The sequence below is a fragment of the Ahaetulla prasina genome, chromosome 17, assembly GCF_028640845.1.
Source record: "Ahaetulla prasina isolate Xishuangbanna chromosome 17, ASM2864084v1, whole genome shotgun sequence".
In the NCBI taxonomy this organism is placed as follows: Eukaryota; Metazoa; Chordata; class Lepidosauria; order Squamata; family Colubridae; genus Ahaetulla; species Ahaetulla prasina.
The window spans coordinates 5,510,813-5,533,184 of NC_080555.1; the positions used below are offsets into that span (position 1 = coordinate 5,510,813).

General features: G+C 48.1%; 2 protein-coding genes across 4 annotated transcripts in view; one reads left to right on the forward strand and one right to left on the reverse strand.

Moving 5' to 3' along the window:
* MACROD1 (mono-ADP ribosylhydrolase 1) overlaps window positions 1-22,372 on the forward strand; it is a 236,417-nt gene that overhangs the window by 20,162 nt on the left and 193,883 nt on the right. The gene's annotated exons all lie outside the window — the stretch shown is intronic.
* FLRT1 (fibronectin leucine rich transmembrane protein 1) overlaps window positions 13,297-22,372 on the reverse strand; it is a 29,192-nt gene continuing 20,116 nt past the window's right edge. Inside the window, exons 2-3 of the mRNA XM_058159919.1 lie at window positions 17,623-17,972; window positions 13,297-16,901 (exon numbers count right to left, since the gene is read on the reverse strand). Of these exons, the coding sequence (XP_058015902.1) occupies window positions 15,222-16,901; window positions 17,623-17,972 (2,030 nt within the window). The 3' untranslated portion in view covers window positions 13,297-15,221. The remainder of the gene's footprint in view (window positions 16,902-17,622; window positions 17,973-22,372) is intronic.

The following is a 22,372-nucleotide window of genomic DNA, read 5'->3' on the forward strand; positions in this document are numbered from 1 at the left end:
CACGGTGATTAAACAGCGGAGGGAGCTGTGCTAATCCATGTTGTGACCCAGGCCCAAGTAGGTAGTAATAAACTCAGTCCCTGGAAAAACAAACAAACTATTCAAACAGCTGGGAATTACTTCATTCCCAGCATCCTTCAACTCAAAGTAAAACAAATTCCTCCCAACACAAATCCCTCAGTTATCTCGCAAACCTTGGTCCAATTAGGCAAACTGCTAAAAGGCCCTTCTTGGCAACCGTCCAGAAGCCACAAAAACAAAGACGTAGATGAAGCAGAAGACAAAGCAGAAGTCGCAGCTACAACGTTGTTTTCCGGCAAAGCTGAAATGCCGGTGCTGGTCTGTTTTAAGCCTTATGGGAGGGGCCAATCATCTCTTGGCCCTACTCCCGAGTTGTCCTCTCTGCTTGAGCTGCTCTTGCCTTGTGGCAGCTCTTCTCATGCGTGCATTAACTCCTCCTGTTCCTCTGCCTCACTATTATCAGTCTCTGGAGGCTCTGGAGTCTGCACCTCACTTCCCAATCTTAGGTCAGATTGAAGTCTGCATAGTTCTAAATTGTCTAAGCCCAAAATTTGGAGTCTGGTGGCATAAGGTATTTTATTTGCGAACAGAAGAGTGGAGGACTCTTCTCGTAAAATATCTCTGGACTCTCTTGATTGTATTTATGTCCGATATGCAGTGCGGGTTCCAGACATATGAGCTGTATTCAAGGATTGGTCTAGCAAATGTTTTGTATGCTCTAGTTAGTAGTACAATATTACCAGAGAAGAAGCTACACAAGATTAGGTTAACAACTCTTAGTGCCTTTTTGGCAATGTTGTTACAGTGGGCTTTGGCACTTAGATCTTTAGAAATGAGTACTCCAAGGTCCTTGACAAAGTGAGGGTCATCTATAAGGTCATGTCCATCTAATTTGTATTTTATGTTTTGATTTTTTTTGCCAATATGCAAGACAGAGCATTCGTTGATTGAGATTTGAAGTTGCCACTTGTTAGACCAGCCTGACAGATAGTCAAGGTCTTTTTTTAACTAGAACATATCAGAAGGGGCCTCTGGTGGCTCAGCAGACTAAGTCTGTCTGTTATTAACACAGCTGCTTGCAATTACTGCAAGTTCAAGTCCCACCAGGCCCAAGGTTGACTCAGCCTTCCATCCTTTATAAGGTAGGTAAAATGAGGACCCAGATTGTTGGGGGCAATAAAAAGTTGACTTTGTATATAATATACAAATGGATGAAGACTATTGCTTGACATAGTGTAAGCCGCCCTGAGTCTTCGGAGAAGGGCGGGATATAAATGCAAATAAAAAAAAAAGAAGAAGTAAAATCCAGAAAGCCTAAACTGGTATTTCTCAACCTTGGGAACTTGAAGATGGGTAGAGTAGGTGAGTAGAACCGGCCTGCCACAAAGAAAGGAGGGGGGTCAACTTATTTTCCAAAGCACTAGTGGGCAGGACAAGAAAGAATGGATGGAAACCAATCAAGGAGAGAAACAACCCGGAATGAAGGAGAAACTGCCTAAAAATGAGGACAATGAACCGGTGGAACGGCTTGCCACTAGAAGTTGTGACTGTTCCATCCCTGGAGGTTTTTAAGAAAAGATTGGACAGTTAGAAATAGTATAGGATTTCTCCTGCTTTGAGCAGGAGGTTGGACTAGCAGACCTCCAAGGTCCCTTCCAGCCAGCGGTGAGTTTCGCATTATATTACTACCGGTTCACCGTGTATGGGCATGCGATTTCTGCTACCGGTACGGGTGAACCGGTCCAAACCGTCTGAATGCTACCTCTGCTTCCAGCTCTGTTCTGACACTTTTCACTCCCAGAATTCTCTAGCCAGTTGGGAGTTGTAGTCCGCCCACCCCTCTTCAAGTTCCCAAGGTGGAGAACCCCCCCTTCCCCCCCCCCGTGGCAGAGGACGGGGGTCTCACCTTGCCGTCTACTCCCAGCCCGCTGCCTCTGCCTGCTTCCATCTGGGTCAAGCCGTCAGATGTTTTACTAGCGATGGTTAACTACCGATGTTTTCTGCTCTCTGAGCAGAGCATGAATTAGGCTGTTAAGAAGATGCGCTTGCCATCCATTTGGGGGCCGTGGGAGGCCCAGGAGCATTTTTTTTCCAGCTGTGCCTCGGTGTGTGATGAGTCGGTCTTCTCTCGGAGCTGGCATTCTGGGTTATTAATAGAGCCGGGCCCTCCTGGCTGCCTTTCCTTCTCTTGTTAAATCAGAAGTCCAAACCTAACTCAGGAAGGCGTGTGGGTTTTTTTTTTGTTCTCTAAATCTGGTGCACACCTCACCCTCCTCAATCGGTACTTTTTTCCCTTCTTGCCTATCTTGACCTGTTTCCCAAATTAATACCCATCTTTCTTCCTTGCTCCCTCGCTCGCTCTCCCTCTCTCTCCCCCCCACCTCTCTCCCCCCAATTTTCCGTCCTTGGGTTTTATTTTTAAGATTTAAAAATAAAGGAGAAAGGCGCCCGATCCCTCCCTCCAACCCGTGGAAGAGTTGATGTAGGTCAATAAATGTGGGCTTAGAGAAGAAATAAAAGCGGCGTTTATAAAAAGCAAATGGCAAGATGCCCTCGGGCAAAGGAAAAAAAAAACGGTAAAAAAACAGAAGAAAAGAGAGACTGAGGTCTTGATGGATTTTGGGGGTGGGGGGGGGCGAGTTGGCCAGGATTTGGCCTGGTGTGAAAACAAGGTGCAACAATACATTTGGTGTTAAACGGCAATGCTACACTAGGCTTTAGAACAAGCTGCAACTGCAATGTTGTGTTGGGCGTTAGAGCAAGCTGCAACGTTGCGTTGGACGTTAGAGCAAGCTGCAACATTGCAGTAGGCATTAAGAGCAAGCTGCAACGTTCCATTGGGCATTAGCGCAAGCTGCAACGTTGCGTTGGGCGTTAGAGCAAGCTGCAACGTTGCAGTGGGTGTTAGAGCAAGCTGCGTTGTTGCATGAGGTATGTGCATGTAGTCAAACATACCTACTAATTCGGATATTACATAATACACTTTTGCTGAGACGCAGTTAGTGTCTGGGAATTGGTTTCAGAGTCTCAACTATTTATGCGCACGTACATACGGTGTTCGTTTTGGGGTTGGAGGGAGGATTCTGTGCTTCCCCCCCCCCCCAATTCTCCAACTTCTCATATTGCTCTAAGCAGGGACAAAGTTTGTTTCGGTTGAGGTGTCAATCAATCCCGGCACAGATGTCGAAGCTGAAACCTCCGGTCTCTATGGGCTGCTTCCCAAACCTCGGGGGTGTCTCAAGGTGTCCCTTGAAAAGTTGTGCCTATATTATTGGTTTTTTTAACATGCTAGGTGGCTCAGTGGCTAAGATGCTGAGCTTGTCGATTGAAAGGTCGGCAGTTCAGCGGTTCGAATCCCTAGTGCCGCATAATGGGGTGAGCTCCCGTTCCTTGTCCCAGATTCTACCAACCTAGCAGTTCGAAAGCAGGTAAAAAATGCAAGTAGGAAAATAGGGACCACCTTTAGTGGGAAGGGAACAGCATTCCGGGTGCCTTTGGCGTTGAGTCAAGCCGGCCACATGACCACGGAGACGTCTTCGGACAGCGCTGGCTCTTCGGCTTTGAAACGGAGATGAGCACAGCCCCCTAGAGTCAGGAACGACTAGCACGTATGTGCGAGGAGAACCTTTACCTTTTAGGACCCTCAACCACAGGAAACGGGAAGGGGTCATTTCAGATCTGGACTTGCTGTGTGCACTGAAACTGACCAGGTTACTTGATGGTTAACTCTGGCTGTTGTTGTTTTTTATTGTGGGGGGCAACTCTGCAAGTTTTGTGCCAGGAATTTGAGTGAATCTTTTTCATCCAGGCCTTTTGTGTGTAAAGTATCTAAATTTCCCTTTTCCTTCTGCATCCTTTCCAACTAATGGTTTTGTATTGTTTAAATATAAGGCGATCTCATCCTGCTTTCCATAAACCAGCACGCAAGCAGCTTGGAATTTTTTTTTTTTTTAAAAAGGAAGCCTTAACATGCTCCACGGGATACGGAGGATTCTTGTTTTGCTGTTGTCTTCTTGTCGGCTTGTGCCTTCACCCCAACCGGCCTTGCAGGCTGAGAGCGACCCAGAGTCCATCCCCCCCACCCCTCAAAGACCTCCATCTCCTCAGGGGTGGCATCACCCTTTGCCCTGCTTGTCATGGCTTCCCCGCTGACAAATGGCACTTTTCATCCCCAGGAGAAATCCATTAACCTGCGGGCAAAACCCTGGAGCCTGTCTAATGCCGAAGTAATGAACTCGAGCTTTATGTTAAATTTAGCAGAAACCACCATTACAAAGTGACAGGAAATAATTTCCCCCCCAGGGTGTGGGGGATTATTACAGTCCAGGAGGCAGGCTTGAGTCACCTGGAGAAGTCGCGTTTTGTCTCCTTCGGGGCCTGATGGCTGGAGGTCCTGGTTCAAATCTCGCCTCTGTCACAACCTTTTTAAAAATTCAGCTGGAGGTCCACTGTCCAACTTCCTTAAAATGGGGACTCAAATTGCAAGAAAATAATTGGAGCATGAGGCTTGTCAGTGACTAGGATCGGAGTTTAAAGAGACACGGAAAAGGGCCAGGGGTAGAATTTTTCTGGTTCTTGCTGAGGTGCTAGACTTCTCTGGGCAGGGATCTATAATTTTACTTGAATCTAACTGTAAATATAAATAAGGATGTAATTTAAGATAGAGATATATAGAATTAGAAATTTTGTAAATAGGTACGTTACGATAGAGATACTGATATAGAAAAGCTGTTATTAGTGGAACATTTTTCATTATGTTGTTTTTCTATGTTTTTTCTTTTTGTATTGTGTTTTTAAATGTTGGAATTCCAATAAATATTTTTTTTTAAAAAAAAATTACATGAATCTGCTAAAAGAAGCAATCGTTGTATAATCCTGGTTAGGAATCAAAGTTCAGCACTTTGATGACTTCAAAGGTCACCCCAGCTCAATTTAGCATACTGTGTGCATTTGCTCAGAAAACCCACGGTTAAATAATGGCATAAGGTGGTTACAAACCCAGGTGCTGTGGTTCCAATGTTTATTGTGAAATGTGTTGCGTTAATGCAGTCAACCAACTTTTAATTATTCATGACTTAAATCAGCATTTCCCAATCTTGGCCGTTTCCGGGTGTGTGGACTTCAGTCTCCAGAATACTTATCAATGGTCAAGCTGGTAGTGGAATTTTGGGATTTGAAAGTCCACACAGCCAAAATCAAGTATGAACCAAGGCACTGTGATTTACAGATTCAAGTGTACTGTGTGTCATCCCAACTAATCATGGGTTACATAATAAATCTTGATGGACGGGTTGTTTTAATGTGACCCCTGTCTAAAATAACAAGGGATGAATCTAGCAAAATTTGGGTGCTTACAATTCTCACCAGAAGATCAACTGAGTCTGTGCCTAGTCCTGTGGTCTGCAAACTTGGCTCTTTTAAGACTTGTGGACTTCAACTCCCAGAGTTGAAGTCCACAAGTCTCCCAGAACTCTGAGAGTTGAAGTCCACAAGTCCTAAAAGAGCCAAGTTTGCAGACCACTGGACTAGTCCTATCATGAAACTGGCTGTCAAAATTAAACTTTTCCCCATTTTATTCCACCCCGCCTCACCCCGCCAAATAAGGAAAACTCTCTGCTTTTTTTTTTGTTTCTTTATTTTTAATAATTAATTTTTTAAACTTGTACTTTTTTTTGTTTTGTTTTTCTATGAAAAACGGAGGGGAGGAAAAAAAGGACTAAGAGAATTTGCGAGACATTCATTTTTTTTTTTAAATATTTGAAAATTTTCAAGGCACCTAAAACGAGGAGGAGGAGGAGGCAGAGGCGGAGGCCAAAGGGTGCGCCAAAGAGAGCACTTTGGTTTCTCTGAAGTCAAGAAAAGAGGGAGGGGTGGGAAGGGGGGTTTTCAACAGAAAAATAAAATAAAATAAACACCCTTAGTTTGGCTGTAGAGAGTTCAGAATAGAGACTCAGCTTGGGAACTGGTGCAAGAATAGCTGGATCGAGAGAGGCAGTGGTGAGCGGGACAAAGCTCCCGTGTCCCAATTTGTCTTTTTTTTTTTTTTTTTTAAAAACTGATGCTGGCCAACCATGAATCCCGGACAGTTTTTCAAAAGGCTTTTTTAAAAAACCTTTAGATTAAATCCCATGTGGCCATTGATGTCCTCTCTCTTTTCAACGGTAGTCTCTCACTATCGCCATTTCCACCACTCGTTGGGGCTAAGTCTGTACCCTTCGCTGAAAACCTTTAGCTCTTCTCAAATCAGGGATGATGGGAAAAGATGGTGGTTTCTTGGAATTTAGGGCACCTGCCTTGACTTCTGTAAACTCCAATTCCGTCAGGAGGAATCAAGAGACCTGGGAAAGTCACAACAAGCTGCATCTCGACAGGAACTTTATGGGTTGGCTTCGGAAGGGTTCATCTGTGGGTCTAATAAAGGCATCTCTCCCAAGATGGACTTCTGGACAACCTGGAACTCTGGGCCAGATTGGACAAGGCTCGAATTCTCGCCAACTGGAACATGCAACAGAGCTGTGCGCGGTTCACTTGTCTGGGGTGGATGTGAAGACACCTGAAGGTACTAAGGTGGAGATGGAGATGATGGTCCCTTTGGAGTTGAGGCCATATCCAGAGAATTCTCCGGGAAGTTGGTTTCGGCAACCGTCAAAATACCTCCCAGAAGAGTAGAATTCAACAAACCAGCAATCAGGGATGTTCTGTGCAGATATTCTGGACGAAACTGGGTTAGTCCTGTCTTGTATTGGAGAACATCACCAACGGTTGGTGTTCCTCAGCATTCCCCTCCCTCTTTCTTTCTCAGCCTGACCCTGGAGCTCTGGGAAAGGAGATCCCGCCTAATGGAAAGGTACCCTTTGACTTGACAGATTATACCAACCACGCCTCAATGGACCCCCTTTGTGGTCAAGAGAAGTCGCTTCGAACTAGAAGCCAAAGATCTGCAACACGCCAACCTTGGCTTCCCCACCATATCTTGTAGAGGACAAGACCATCTTTCATTCTTTGTTCCTTATCACTGGTTCCTTCCATCTGTATCCACCACGCTGGCTGCTGGTACCGGATGGTTGATCCCTTGGAAGATGGGTTCCATCCTCAAAGGCACCAGTTGGACTACCGGTCTGAGTCACACAGGTCAAGTTCTCAATATCCAGGAGTGCCATAAGGGAAAAGACCTACTATGGGGACAAGGAGGAAGGCTTGGACATTCTGAACCTGATGAATATGGGGAGGGGTTGACAGATCAAACCAGGCCAAATCCATTTTCAAAAGATTAGATGACCACAGGCTAAGCGGAAGGGCTGTTCTACCACATGTTATCAGCGCTACAGGACAAAAATCCAGCGTTTCTCAATCTTGGGAACTTTTTAAGATCAGTGGATTTCAACTCCCAGAATTCCCCAGCCAGCTATGGTGTCTGGGGAATTCTGGGAGTTGGCCCACCCATCTTAAAAGTTCCCAAGGTTGAGACATCTGCTTTGGACACTCAGGGGAAGCTTGTGTTCTTCCAGATGTGAACTCAGTTGGCCACTTCCAATAAATCCAGCAAGGAAGGGCCCATAGAGAAGGATGCTGGGAATTGTAGTTCACCCACAGTGGGAAGGGCACACTCCCCCTCCTACTCCTGGCCAAATGAAAACTCAAACATCCTAATGGAACATTATAGGGCGGCAAGACTGAATTTCTCTACCTGTCACGCTTTGTACAAGGATCGGAAACTCACCGAAGCGTTCCTATGTATACCTGTGTCTTTTTCTAGTCAGGTTTTTAGTCCTGCGTGTCGCAGCCCTTGCTATTTTCAGAAGTCACCCTTCTGCGTTTCCCTGATCAGCAAATGCCACCTTTTGCGCCTCTCCTGAGCCTTAAAAAAGAAATTAACCATTGCAAAGAGCTCCTGGATTCTCTTTTCTGCGTAGGCTGAATGGAGCCCCGCTTGCCAAGAAGGATGTGCTGGAAAAGCCAAAGGTGGCGTTTTGTTTTATTTTTATTTTTATTTAAAAAAAGGCCGTTTGTCAAACAGATTGTCCATCCCGTGCCAAAGGCTGATGCTGCAGGACTGAAACACTATCTGAACAAAGACATTTTAGCCCAGCTGTCGAGTACCGATAAGACCCTTGCCAAGGGGCGAACAGAAGAACATCAGAGACTGGGGCGGACCACCCCAACCTGTGGCCCTGGAGTCTAGTTTCCATAATCCCCGGCCCTCAGAGGGCATTTGGGAGGATAGCAAAACCGGGCTGACCTAAATTATTATTATTTTAATTGGCAAGTCATCAATTGCAAGCTAGCTCCTCACCATCCATCAGGGATCACATTATTGGAACCGCCAGATATAAATATATATGTGTGCGTGTAGATGAACGTTTGATGGATGGACAGAGGGTTTTGGAGCATCAACAGTCCGTGGGGTGGAATGACATCATGCAATGGGGGTGGGAGAGTGCATTTTATGGCCACGTGCTGGACACCCCCCCCCCCGATTAAAACTTTCAAAATGGGGTTTGAGGTGCGGGCCAAGAAGGTGGAAGAAAGAGAAACGAATTTGGTCGGGCGCGGACGTCCGAATGGAAAGGAAGACGTGGGGGGAGAAACGGGAAACATTTTCCAGCTTTGTCTCTTCCCAAAAACATTATCTCAGACAAGCAGGTGGAAAAGGAGGCCATTGTATTCTTTTTTTTTCACTATAAGCGAGCAGGAAGCCCAAAATAGCCGCTCACTTTGATGGGGACGGACAGGGCAAACGGGTGAGCATCGGCCAGCATTACTGGGGATGTTTGAAATATTCAGACTGCAAAAGAGTGGGTGGGGGAACTTTTTAATAAGGACACCCCCCTTCCCTTCCGACTCACCCTCTCCTTTGCATTTCCTGCCTCCCTCTCTGTGTCTTCCCAACTCCGCTGGGTACCCCTGGTGCAGTTTTGCTTCTCTAAATAAAAGTTTGTGGGGAACTTGTTCCTTCCTCACATCAAGGGTGCAGTCAGTCCTTGCCTTACGGCCACAACTAAGCCCAACATTTCTGTCGTTAAGCAAGACAGTTGTTCTGCAAGTCCTCCCCCACCCATTTTACGACCTTTCTTGCCACCCTTGTTAAGCGAATCACTGCAGTTAAGTTAGTCACCCAGTCGTTAAGTCAATGCGGCTTCCCCCATTTGACCTGGCTTGTCAGAAGGTCGCAAAAGGGGATCATGTGACACCCCCCCCCGGACATTGCGACCGTCATAACTGTGAGCCAGTTGCCAAGCGGCTGCATTTTGATCACGTGATGGGCACGGGGATGCTGCAACGGTCGTAAGTGTGGAAAATGGTCATAAATCACTTTTTTTTTGTTAGTGCTGTTGTAACTTCGGTTACTAAACGAATGGGTTGTAAGTTCAGGACTGGCCACTTAAGGTCCGGAAATAAGGAACCATTGGATGTTTTGCCTGATCCAGGTCTGTGACACCCTCCTGATCAAACTCCTTTCAGCTCCAGCTAACTTAGCCAATGAACACAGATGCTGTAGTAGTCCTAATTAAAAAAAACAAAACCTGGTTGGTCAAAAAACTTGATCTTGGTTCAGATGCAACTCCGGGACCTTTTTCTCTAGCTTGCTGTTTTCAAGACAAACATAAATAGAAACCCGTCTCCTAAAATGCAAACTTTACAAAGCCGAGCTGCAATTTGCTTGCCACGGCATATACCAGTGCCCCGTCAAAAATCACCTGAATTAATGGGAGATAGGGAAGAGGCTTTTTTTTGGGGGGGGTGTGGGGGGGGGGAGAAAGCACGGGTTGTGTGTTTTTTTATTTTAATTTTATTTCTTGACTTTGCCTTGTGCTAAACGCTAGCTCCCCGAGAGCCTGCTCACATTATCTCGGTTTGCCGGGAACGGAGTTAAGCACTTAATAAAATTACACTTTGCAGGAGGTGAGAGCAGCACTTTGGGTCCCAGGCCCTGATTAGGCTAAGCGATGTTTAGCGGATAAATAGTAGCTAGCCTGGAGCCATTTCTTCTCCATCCTCCTCCCAGCTTGTTTGTGTGTTTTTCTCACGGTGGGTGTTTAAAACAAGGCGCTCACCAACCCAGCCTCCTCTTCTTCCTGATAAGACTTCCCTGGATTCCTTCATCTTCTTCACCCACATTATTGGGGGCGGGGGGGGGGGCTGCTTACATCTTGAAAACCAAATGCATTGGCTTGGCAAGGCAGTGAAGGGGTACCTGATTTTAAAGCAATAGTTCCCAAACCTTGGCCACTTTAAGATGGGTGGAGTTCAGTTCTCAGAATTCCCCAGCCAGAGGAATTCTGGGAGTTGAAGTCCACAAGTCTGAAAGCGACCAAGTTTGGAGACACCCCCCCCCCCGGATTCAAGTCATGCTTGTCCCAAAGGTGCTTTTTCCAAAAGGCAACTGAATTTTTTTGGTTTCCCCCCCCCCTTCCTTTGGAAACTTTTGTCTTCTCATCCACTTTGGAGCAAGGTTGAAATCGGCAGGTTCTGACAGGTTCTGGAGAACCAGTAAGCGGAAATTTTGAGCAGTTTGGAGAACCAGCAAATACCACCTCTGGCTGGCCCCAGAGTGGGGTGGGAATGGAGATTTTGCAGTATCCTTCCCCTGGAGTGGGGTGGGAATGGAGATTTTGCAGTATCCTTCCCCTGGAGTGGGGCGGGAATGGAGATTTTGCAGTATCCTTCCCCTGGAATGAGGAGGGAATGGAGATTTTGAAGTATCCTTCCCCTGCCATGCCCACCAAGCTACACCCACAGAACCGGTAGTTTAAAAAAAACTGGATTTTGCCACTGCTTTGGAGTCATTTGGTTGTTAGCACTGAAGGTTGGTGCTTAGCTCTCTCTGGGCGAAGAAATATAAACCTTTCCATTCCCCACCAGTTAGAACTTCTTGCATGGAGAAGCAAAATGTTTTCAAAGAAAAAAACAAACCAACCAACCAAGAAAAGTCCAGTTGCCTTTGGAAAAAATTGCAGAAGGAACCATCCTGTATCTCAAGCTACCAGGAGCACTTTGGCGTCCTAATAGGGGTTTCCAAACTTTTCAGACTTGTGGACTTCAACGCCCAGAATTCCCCTGCTAGCCATGCATTGCAAATTGAGAGGAGGAAACCCATGTAGGCATGTTCTCCCATTATATCCTCCCATCTGTTGAATTTTTATGGTTTTTTTCCTCTCTTCCCTTCCATGTCACTTTAAATTTTTCAGACAGTGCTTAACATCTTAGTGGAGGTCGTCGTTTTTCCTCTCTCTCCCACCCCGCCAGATTTTATTGACGCTCAGTCCCCACTCAGCTACTTAATTCCACTGACTTGAAATTTAAAAGGGTTTTTTTTAAAAAAAAAAAAATTCGCAGCCTTGTATTCACGCAAGGGTGTTCCCTCTGCCTCCTCCCATGGTAACGCGCGCAAGGCTGTGTGTATTTAAGTGACACCTTAATTGGATTTAATTTGTCAGGGGAGCGCTGATTATTTTAGAGCCACCTTTTTTTGCAAGCTGGTTCGATGCCACCATCCGTGGACACGGAGTCAACTCCATGGGAAGGCTGGCAGAGGACCTTCAACCCACGCCTGCCTGGAAACGGCTTTTGTGGTACTCATTTCCAGCAGGAAAAAAAAATGAGCGAGTCGAGCCTTTGGCAGGATCGGTCTACTTTTGCCCCAAACACTTGGCTGGAAACTATACGACAGTCTTGCCTTTCCATGGGGCCTTTGATTTCCATGGGAGTCCTTGGCATTTTTCTCTGCCAATTCTCATTTATGCATTGCATTATTATTTTCAGAGTGGGAGGGGAGGGAGAGATGGCGAAAGGATCCTTTTTCATTGAGACCACAGTGGTCATTTTGGCCTTCATCCAAAATCTCTCTCTCTCTCTCTCGCTTGGTTTCTCTCGCTCTGTCCTTTCTACCCCCACTGCAGACTCTACCAGCCACTCCTAACCTTCCCGGATATGTTGGGTTACATCTCGAGAATTTGGCCAGGCAGGCGCGCTAGGAATGCTGAGTTTTAAGTCCCATCTGAAAACATCTGGAGATAGTACAAGTAGTCCTCGACTTATGACAATTCATTGAGTGACCGAAGTGACAACAGCACTGGAAAAAGTGACTTGGGACCGTTTTTCGCACTTAACGACCGTTTCAGCATCCCCCCTCGGTCACGTGATCGAAATTCAGAAACTTGGCAACGGACTCATATTTACGACGGTCGCATGTCCCGGAGTTACGAGATTTCCCCTTTGGCGACCTTCTGACCAGCCAAGTCAATGGGGAAAGCCAGGTTCGCTTAACAACCGTGTGACTTAACGACGGCGGCGATTCCCTTAACGACGGCGGCAAGAAAAGTCGTGAAACGGAGCAAAAAACTCATTCAACACGTGTCTCGCTCAGCAGCAGAAAACTGGGGCTCCCTTGTGGTCGTAAGTCGAGGACTACCTGTAGATCAGGAAAGGCCACCTTGGGGCTTAGTGGGAACCAGACCCTACAGTGACTCAGACCAGCAGTCAGTCCATCAGACAATTTTAGCCTTGGCTTTCCATGCGCTTCCCTAATTGTCCTTGGCCACCTCTGCACAACTAAAAAATTTTCTCCGGCAATGCTAGGAGACCAAACTCAAAAACTTTGCACATGCGCATGGCCCATTCTCGGAGCTCAGCCCGTCAGCGGTGCGCACAAAATCCAACAGATCAAGTTCAAGTACTTTGTCCTACTTCAGTGGCCACTTTGTCTGAAATGGTCTAGGGCAGTGATGGTGAACATTTTTGGCACCAAATGCCCAACGTTGCGTAGGAGCGCCAGAAACCTGAAGAACCAGCTGGGGTTTCTGGCACATCCATGTGCGCATGGCTAGCTGGTCTTTGTGTGCGCCTTTGTGTGTGTGGTGCGCACACGCCTATTTTTTGGGTCATTTTGTGGGCTGTTTTCTGGGCTATTTTCAGGCTAGTTTTGGGACCGTTTTTGCCCTGAAAATGGCCAGAAAACGGCCTGGTTTTGGGCTGTTTTCCGGTGCTCTGGCGCCCACAAAGACCAGCTGGCCGGTGTGCCAGAAACCAGGAGAGCAGCTGGTGACAGCGCATGTGCCCACAGAGAGGGCTTTGTGTGCCACCTCTGGCACGCGAGTCATAGGTTCGCCATCACAAGTCTAGGGTTTCCTGCTTGAGCAGGGGAGTTGGGCTAGAAGACCTCCAACGTGCCTTCCATTATTCCGCTAAGTCAGGGGTCTCCAACCTTGGTCCCTTTAAGACTTGTGGACTTCAACTCCCAGAGTCCCTCAGCCAGCTGGCTGAGGAACTCTGGGAGTTGAAGTCCACAAGTCTTAAAGGGACCAAGGTTGGAGACCCCTGCGCTAAGTGTTGACAGATAACGCTGAATCTTGGCTTGCTCCTAATCCATTGCTCTCAACTTCACCAATTCCATCTTCCTCCTCACTGCAACCGCATTATAAATCGGGCCACCCTCCCCAAGATAGACAGTTGTTTTGAATCTAACCGACTTTTCAGCCTCCTGATCTTTTGCTACAGTAATTCTGCATTTTTTTTTATTTTTTTGAGCCTCCAGATTTGCTCTGGAGGGAAAAAAAAACAAGCCGCTGCCCTGAATCCGAAAGAGCGATCCAAATTGGTTGGTACAACTGAGAAAATGGCAGCCGCGTGGGCTTGCCTCTTGCCTGAAGCTCCTCCTCCTCCTAACGCGAGAACTTCAAAAGGCGGGACGACCTCGGAAGGCGAGAAGGTGGCGGTCACGTTGGGTTTGATGAGTCCCAAAGTTGGATTGAAGAGACTGGATCCTTGCGTTGAGGTGGCCTGGAGATCACGGCAACTATCGGGGAACCACCTAGATCTACAATTAGACCTTCTTTTTCCCCCCCCAATTCTCCTCAAGTTAGCGAATACTGAGGTTAAGACTTTTGAACCATCCCTGGGAAACTGCCCACGAGAACAACCTGGCTGGTCTTTTGAGCTGATGCCAAAGGCTTTGGACCACAAAAATCACATTTTCTCTCCCCCTTTCCTTAACATCTGAAAAACCATTCACATGTGAACCTGAGATTCGTTGGGAGTTCAGAGCCCCTCCTCTCCCCCCCTCCCCCACCATGGAAGGTTTGATTATCTTGCTGGTTGGAAGACGCTGCTGGCCTGTCCCATCTTCACATATCAGTTTCTTCCTTTTTTCTTTTCTTTTCTTTTTTTGCTAAAAACTCAGGAGCTACACGGTGAGTTTATTTCTACGAAGAGAATCGTCTCGATGAACTGTCCCAAGAGATAGCTGGGTGTGAGGAGGAGGTAATGATGGACAGCTTTATCAGCAAAGCCGCATTGACCAGAAGAACACAACCAGAAGGTTCTTGAATTGTGACAAAGAGCGACTTTTCAGGAAACCCCCCCCCAAAAGAAAAATTGGGGGGGGGGGAAACGGGGCGGAGAGAACCTCCCCCGAACTGTATTGTTTCTTGATTTTGCACAATAAATCCAGAACCTGTAAGGAAAGCAGAATTATGGGGTGCAAAACAAGAACAATCTTCCCACACATCCTCCAGAACATTTGACAGTTTAGCCATCACGACAAGTGTGTCGATTTTTCTTTCTTTTTTTTTATAATCTAACCCCTGAACAAAATAGAAAGATTTATACAGGAAGAAAGATAAAACAGGTAGCAATTTTTTTTTTTTTGATCCTCAGTATCATTTCTGCCTTCCTCTAGAATCTTCCCCGTTCCCTTCTACCCCCCTCGCGGGGAAAAGGCCCACCACAAACCCCAATAAAACTGAACGTTCATTCATGATGGTTCCTCCCGATTGCTCCTTTTTCCTTTGTTTGTTTGTTTAAATCTGGGATATTAAATATAAATTAGGTCTTTTCGTCCCCCTCCGTATCTACTTTTCAAAACTTGCTTTTGTGTACGCTGTGTGGGTTTTGTTTGTCTTCCCCTCCCCTACAAAATAAGGTTGGTTTGTAAAATTCGCTTCCCTTCCCCTCCCCTTCGGTTCCAGCGGGTTCGGCTCGGAAAATGTAAAGTCGGTGTTTCTTTTCCTTCTCGGCAAAAAAAATAAAACCACCCAACCAAAGAACCGATCCAAGCCCAAACCTGTGTGTGTGTGCGTCTCTGTGTGTGTGTGTGTATGTGAGAGGAGAGAGATTGGGGAGGGGGTAAAAATGGGGGAGTGCGGAGTGTGGGCACGGGGTGGGCGACACGATGCATCTGGAAGGAGGGGAAAACCTTTGCATCATGTATAGGCATAGTCTACATCTGGGATGCCCCCTTCTCTGTATCCCCGAGTTGTGCCGTAGCCAATTGTGTGGGTACTTTTGTAAAGGCTGGTTCCGTTGGAAGGGAATATGGTGTGGATGACGTACTCTTCCTTTGCCCGGTGAGGGTTGATGGGGATCATTTGCAAGCCGGGCCCTCGGATCTCCAAGATAGAGTTGTCTTTCTTGGTGCCTGACTCCATGTAGTCGTCCTTCTTCCGGCTGCCTCGCTCGTGCGTCAGCAGCTCCCCGGTCCGGTGGACGTACCAGCAAATGGCGGCCATGACCAGGAAGAGGAAGACCAAGGCCACCGCTCCGCCAATGATCCCTGCCAGGGGTAGCCCAGCCATGGGGTCCAGGTTTTGCTCATGGTTGAGGGTGGTGGTGGGACTGTACACATCGGCTGTCTCGGCTTTGGCGCACACGGGACTCTCGTCGGGGATGTAGGTGTTGCCTGTCTCCATGGTGACCATGCAAATGATGTAGGTGGATTTGGGCTCCAGGGCGGTCAGGAGGTACTCGGTCTTGTCACCTTGCACCAGCGTCTCAGTGATAGAGCCGACGGCCGGGCTGTGACCCAGGCGCAACCAGCTGAGGCGGAAGGAGGCCGCCGGGAGGGATGCCTTCCAGCTGATGCGGATGCTGTCGGCGGTCAGCGGTTTGACGTTCAGCACCAGGGTTTTGGCTCCTGACCCGGTGGCCATTGGATAGTCGATGTTGGAATCGGGCAGCTGGAGGCCTGGGCGTTTGGCTTTGAGGGTAAAAAGGGAGCCCTGCGGGGTGGTAACGGCAGCGTTACTGGCCGTCGTTTTGGCCACCACTGCCGAGTTGCTTTGCTGGCTGACTTCAAAGCACTCGTCCATCTCGTTGGTGATGTCTTTGATGGCCATCCCTCTGACCCGGTCAGGCCCTTGGCACATCAGTCCTCTGACATTGACCACCGCCACTCGGGCTTTGACCCAGTCCCTCAGCCACATGAGGTTACAGCTGCAATACCACGGGTTGTTCCTCAGCAGGAGCTGGGAGAGGCTGTCCAGGTCATCAAAGAGGCCCTTGGGCAGAGTGGTCAGGTTGTTGTTGGACAGGTCAAGCTTCTCCAGCTCCCTCATCTTGGAAAGGGTGTTGTACGGGATGTGGCTGATGGCATTGTCCTGCAGGTACAGCTTCTGCAGGTGGGCGCTGGGCAGGTTGAGCGGCGGGGCCGCCAGGGAGTTGCGCACCAGCGAGAGCTCACTAAGGTTCTGCAGGCGGCTGAACGTGTCGTCCGCGATGCGCTGGTTGGCGAGCAGGTTGCCATCCAGCACCAAACGCCGCAAGCTATTGAGGCCTTTGAAGGCATGGAGGGGAATGGTGGAGATGCGGTTGTCATCCAGGCGAAGTTCCTCCAGGGTGCGTGGCAGCCCGGAAGGGATGCTGCTGAGATGGTTGCGGGAGAGGAAGAGCAGCTTGAGGCGGGTGCTGTCGGCGAAGGCGTCATCTTCGATGCTGACAGTAGAGACGGAATTGTCGTCCAAGTGTAGCTTCTCCAGCAGAGGGATCCTGGCCAGGGAGTCCCGGGCGATGGTACGCACATTGTTGTCCTGCAGATGCAGCTCCTTCAGTGAGCGGGGCAGGTTGATGGGGAACTCGTCCAGATCATTTTCATAGAGGTAGATGACCTGCCGGGAATCAGAGGAATTGGATATTCAGCATGGCGGAAAGGGAGAAGATTATAGGGTACCCAATTTCGAAAACTTGACTTGAGTTAGAAATAAGCAGGGTTCTAGATTGTCCAAAGCTAACCTTGTTTTAGAAGTACAATTTGCGGGAGGACAGAGTGGAAGGCCTCTAGCATTCTGTCTCTCCACTCTGCTTCCTGGTTGTTGGTCCAATGTTAATCTTGGTGTTAGTCTCTGCTCATGAGATTAACACACCCCAATAAAACACCACTGATATCCCAATCAAGAAACTACCAACTCAGACAAACAAGCTAACAGTAAACCACAGCCTAATCATGGAACCACCAAGAACACCCCACCACCACCACAGCGGACAGGGCAAGCCACTAGTATACAAAATGAGAGCAAAGTCCATTCCCTTCAGCATTGATGATGTTACCTAGTTGGGTCATGAAATGTCTGAAAGCAAACCATCAAGCTCAGAGAGCACCAGGGACCCCACAATCCTTCTCTTTCTCCTTCTTCTCTTTCTTCTCCTCCTCCTCTTCTTCCTCTCCATTAACTGCACTCCCTTCTAGCACTGATGATGTTACCTAGTTAGGTCATGAAACGTCTGCAGAAAAACCACCAAGCGCAGAGAGCGCCAACAACCCCTCAGAAACGGAATCATTATTGCCCCCTAAACCTCCTTCTCCACCTCATCCCCTCTCGTCCGGCTCACCTGAACATTGAGTTTCTTCTTCAAACTAGAAGGGATCCCCGCGTTATTGATCTGATTATTCTGCAGATAGAGGGTGGTGGCATCATCCGGAATGTCAGCCGGGATGGAGGTGAGGCCCCGGTCGTTGCAGTAGATGAAACCGTTGTCACACCGGCAGACAGAGGGGCAGGTCGTGCTGTCAATCACCTCGCTCAAAAAGGCCACCAGCCCGTAGCAAAGGAAGATCCAGTCACGCAAGTCCATGGCGGCCGCCGTGGTCACCACGGTGGCGGTCACCACGGCGGCTGTCGGCGATGCCGTCGCCATGGCGCCCGGTGCCTTTGGCCGTCCCAGGGTGAAGCCTTTTGGACCTGCAGGAAGAGTCAAGTTTCTACAGTTAGCCCTAGATCGTCTTTCGGAGATCATGGGGAAGAGGGAAAATGAGAATACCTAACGGTTCTCTTCCTGGTCCAACTGAGGACCAAAATCCTCAAGCTCAGAGTTCCCCAATCTTTCTGGCTTTGTGGACCGGGGGTGGGAGTGGGAAAAGAGGGGATGGGTGTGTGTGAGCGATGGGCACATGCGCCCATGCCCACAGGTCCATTTGCACGAGCGGCGGGCAGACATGCATGCCAATCTCGCAAACGGGGATGTTCGTGCGCTCACCCACCACTTCTCTGGCTCGGTTCTGGACAGGTCAAGGCCCCCTAGTGGGTTGCGGCCCAGGGGTTGGGGACCGGGGTGGGCTGCTGGGGGTTTGCGGGAACCTCTAGCTAAGATTCTGTGCAGTTTGGAGAACCCCCAAATCCTACTCTTGGCTGGCCACGCTCACCCCGCCCCTTCCAGAATCCCCACGTGGCCCGTTTTGGATGCAGGTAAGTGCAGGGCGCGCATGGAGGGTGAAAAACAGATCTACTGGAAGTTCGGGAAGGCTGGAAATGGGCCCGTTTCTGGCCTCCAGAGCCTGGAAGGCTGTTTTCGCCCTCCAGGAGGCTCAAGGAAACCCTCCAGAGCCCGGGGAGGACAAAAACTCCCCGCCCACCGCCATGATGCAGGAGGCCACTAGGCTACGCCCACCATGGCCATGCCCACCCAGGAACCAGGCAGAGAACCCCTTGCTAACATTTTTGAAGCCCACCCCTGTTGGTGACCCCTGCTCTAGCTGGGTTCCGGCATTGTGCTAAGGCACCCTGCGGTTGTGTGAACCCAGCCCTGAGATGCAAGATAAGCCAATCCCACTACAGGATCTCCAGTGAACCATGATTAAGTGAGATCAGCTCCAACCCTCTTGAGAGAGCTTAAAGTCCTAGCTTCTGCCAACGAAGGGGCTTCATGTTGGGTGTACTTGATCGATTAACAACAGGCCACCCCACCCTCTCCCCACCTCTCATCATATTCCCTGCCCCCATCATTTTAGCTAAGTTGATTTTATAGCATTTATAGTATTGCATTTATGAACGATGCGGTTTTATCCTTTAATAATAATGTGAGCCGCCCAGAGTTTATCGTGTGGCGAAATGGGCGGCTAGTAAATTTTACAAATAAATAAATACATTAATCCATGGCTTGGCATGTTGCAAACACCCAGACCTTTCCCTGAACGAAGACCAGTCAAATTAAAATTGAATTCAACCAGAGTTCAGCCACACACACACACACACACACCCCTGCCAAGCATTCAATTTGAGGCAAGATTTTTTTTTTTTTTTTGCCCGCTCGGATTGTCTTTGATAGGCAGGCTCTCCGTTTCGCTGCTCTTTCAGAGGCGGTTGGAAACAAAGGGCTGCTGATTCCCTAAATGCACACAACCTGCACACACCTTGCAAGACAATATGTGTAATTGGAACCTGCATCCCCGCTTGCCATCTTGCTCATCCTGCTCAGTGCCCAACCTCCCGGAGACAAACCCCCCCCCCTCGTACACTTTTTCAAGACACGAATGCTTCTTTTGGGGGTAGGCGTGTAACTGGGAGTTTAATCAAAGCCGTCCCTCCCTCTACCCGCAGAAAGTCAGCAAATCTGCTGGACACTTGTAAGTTCCTAGAATTAGTTGGGGACTTTTGCGGCCATCTGGAGAACCATGGATGAAAACTGATCAAGGAGAGATTCAACCTGGAAATAAGGAGAAATTTCCTGACAGAAAACTCCATTAACCAGTGGAACTGCTTATCACCGGAAGTTGTGGGTACTCCATCACTGAGAAGAGATTGAACAGCCACTTATCTGAAATAAGTCTACTGAAGTTTGTCTAGCTAGTCTAAGGAAGAGAAGGACCAGGGGAGACATGAGAGCAGTTCCAATATCTGAGGGGCTTCCACAGAGAGGAGGAAGGGGGTCAAACTATTTTCCAAAGCACCTGAAGGCCAGACAAGGAAGAATGGATGGAAACTTATCAAGGAGAGATTCAACCTGGAAATAAGAAAATTTCCTGACAGTGAGAACAATCAACCCAAGGAACAGAAGTTGCCTTCGGAAGTTGTGGGACCTTCATCCCTGGAAGCTTTCAAGAAGAGACCAGACTGTCATTGGTCGGAAATGGTGTAGGGTCTCCTGCTTGGGCAGGGAGGGGGTTGGACTAGATGACCTGCAAGGTCCCTTCCAACTCTGTTGATCTGTTAACTTCCCCGTTTCCATCCAAGCTGGACTCCAAGCTACTGTGATGGGGGAATTAAAGTCCAACCTGTCAGGAGGGCATCTGATTTCTTTATACAGGTAGTCCTCGACTTACATCCATTCAATTACTGACCAAAGTGACAATGGCACTGAAAAAAGTGACTTACGATCAATTTTCACAGTTACGACCGTTGCAGCGTCCCTGTAGTGAAGCGATCAGAATTCAGATGTTCGGCCGCTGCTTCATATTTATGACGGTTGCAGAGTCCAGGGGTCATGTGATGAGATCCCAATTTACGACCTTCCGGCAAGCAAAGTCATTGGGGAAGCCAGATTCGCTGAACCAACCGTGTTACTAATTTAAACGACTGCAGTGATTCCCTTAACAACCGGGGCAAGAAAGGTCGTAAAAAGGGGGCGAAATTTGCTTAACAGCCGCCTTGCTTAACAACGGAAACGTTGGGCTCAATTGTGATTTCTAAGCTGAGAACTCCCTATACTGGCCGTTGTGTGCATGGCATATATTTATTTACATTTGATTTCTGATTTCTGATCGGTCTCATGCAGCCTGCCCAGGGATAGCCAAACTGGGGGCGGGGGGGGGGGGGAGAATTTGCTCCGGGGGTGGCTTTAAAATGCCCAGTTCTGCCCTTTAGGGTGTCAGGTCTGGATCCACCACTTGCATCTGAAAGAGGTTCCTGTCGCTTTAACGGTTTTAACCCAGCTCCAGTGGCTTCTTCATACCCTTGTAGGTATATTAGCGGAGTTTATGTAGCCGATCAAATTAAGACCAGTAAATTGGTCTGCTTTATGGCCCCGTTTTATTCTTGAACAGGAAGAGAAGGCAACAAAGGAGGGAGCTGTAGGTTCTGGCTGATGAGAACGGGGAAATGGAAATGAAAAGTCTTTTTGGGGGGACATAGTTGCAGTGGATGGCTGTGAAAGTTGGACCATAAGGAAGGCTGAGCACCCAAAGAATGGAGGCCTTTGAACTCTGGTGCTGGAGAAGATTCCTGCGAGTCCCTTGGACTGCAAGGCCATCCAACCAGTCGGTCCTAGAGGAGATCAACCCTGACTGCTCTTTAGAAGGCCAGATCCTGAAGAGGAAACTCAAATCCTTTGGCCACCTGATGAGAAGGAAGGACTCCCTGGAGAAGAGCCTCATGCTGGGAACGATGGAGGGCAAAAGAAGAAGAAGGGGACGGCAGAGAACGAGGTGGCTGGATGGAGTCACTGAAGCAGTCGGCGGGAGCTTCAACGGACTCCAAAGTATGGTAGAAGACAGCAAGGCCGGGAGGAACGTTGTCCATGGGGTTGCGATGCATTGGACTTGACTTTGCAGCTAACAACAAGAAGTGCCATTTTCCTCTTTGGAAAAGCACCCCAAACTTCTAAACTTCCAAATTCAGAAGTGCTTTGGTTCAACCGCTGCATGATTGTGTTTTCTCCAAAACTCACAGGCCTTTCAAATATACCTTTCAAATATACAGGCAGCCCTTGACTTACGACCACAATTGAGCCCAACATTTATGCTGCTAAGTGAGAAATACGTTAAGTGAGCTTCGTCCCTTTTTACGATCTTTCTTGCCACATCTGTTACGTGAATCACTGCAGGCGTTAAATCAGTTACACCGTTGTTAAGTGAATTCGGCTTCTCCATTGACTTTGCTTGCAGGAAATTCGCAAAAAGGGGATCACGTGACCCCCCCCCCCGGGGACACTGCAGCCGTCATAAAGACGAATCAGTTGCGAGTGTCTGAATTTTGATCTCGTGACCCTGAGGATGCTGCAATAAGTGTGAGAAATGGTTACAAGCCTCTTTTTGTCAGCGCTGTTGTAACTTTGAACAGTCACTAAATGAAAGGTTGTAAGTCGAGGACTAGCTGTAAGTGCAAAATCAAAATCCTTCCCCACCAATAAATGCTAAGGGTGGTTTTGCTAGCTACTTGTTCGGACAAATTTTTTGGGACTGGTACCCAAACCAACATCAAGTACCATGTTTCTCTGAAAATAAATCCGGGTCTTATATTAATTTTTGCTCCAAAAGACTCATTAGGGCTTATTTTCTGGTTAGGTCTTATTTTGAGGAAAAATATGGTACTAAATGCATCCATCTGGTTGATGATCTTAACTGGGGCTTATTTTTGGGGTAGGACTT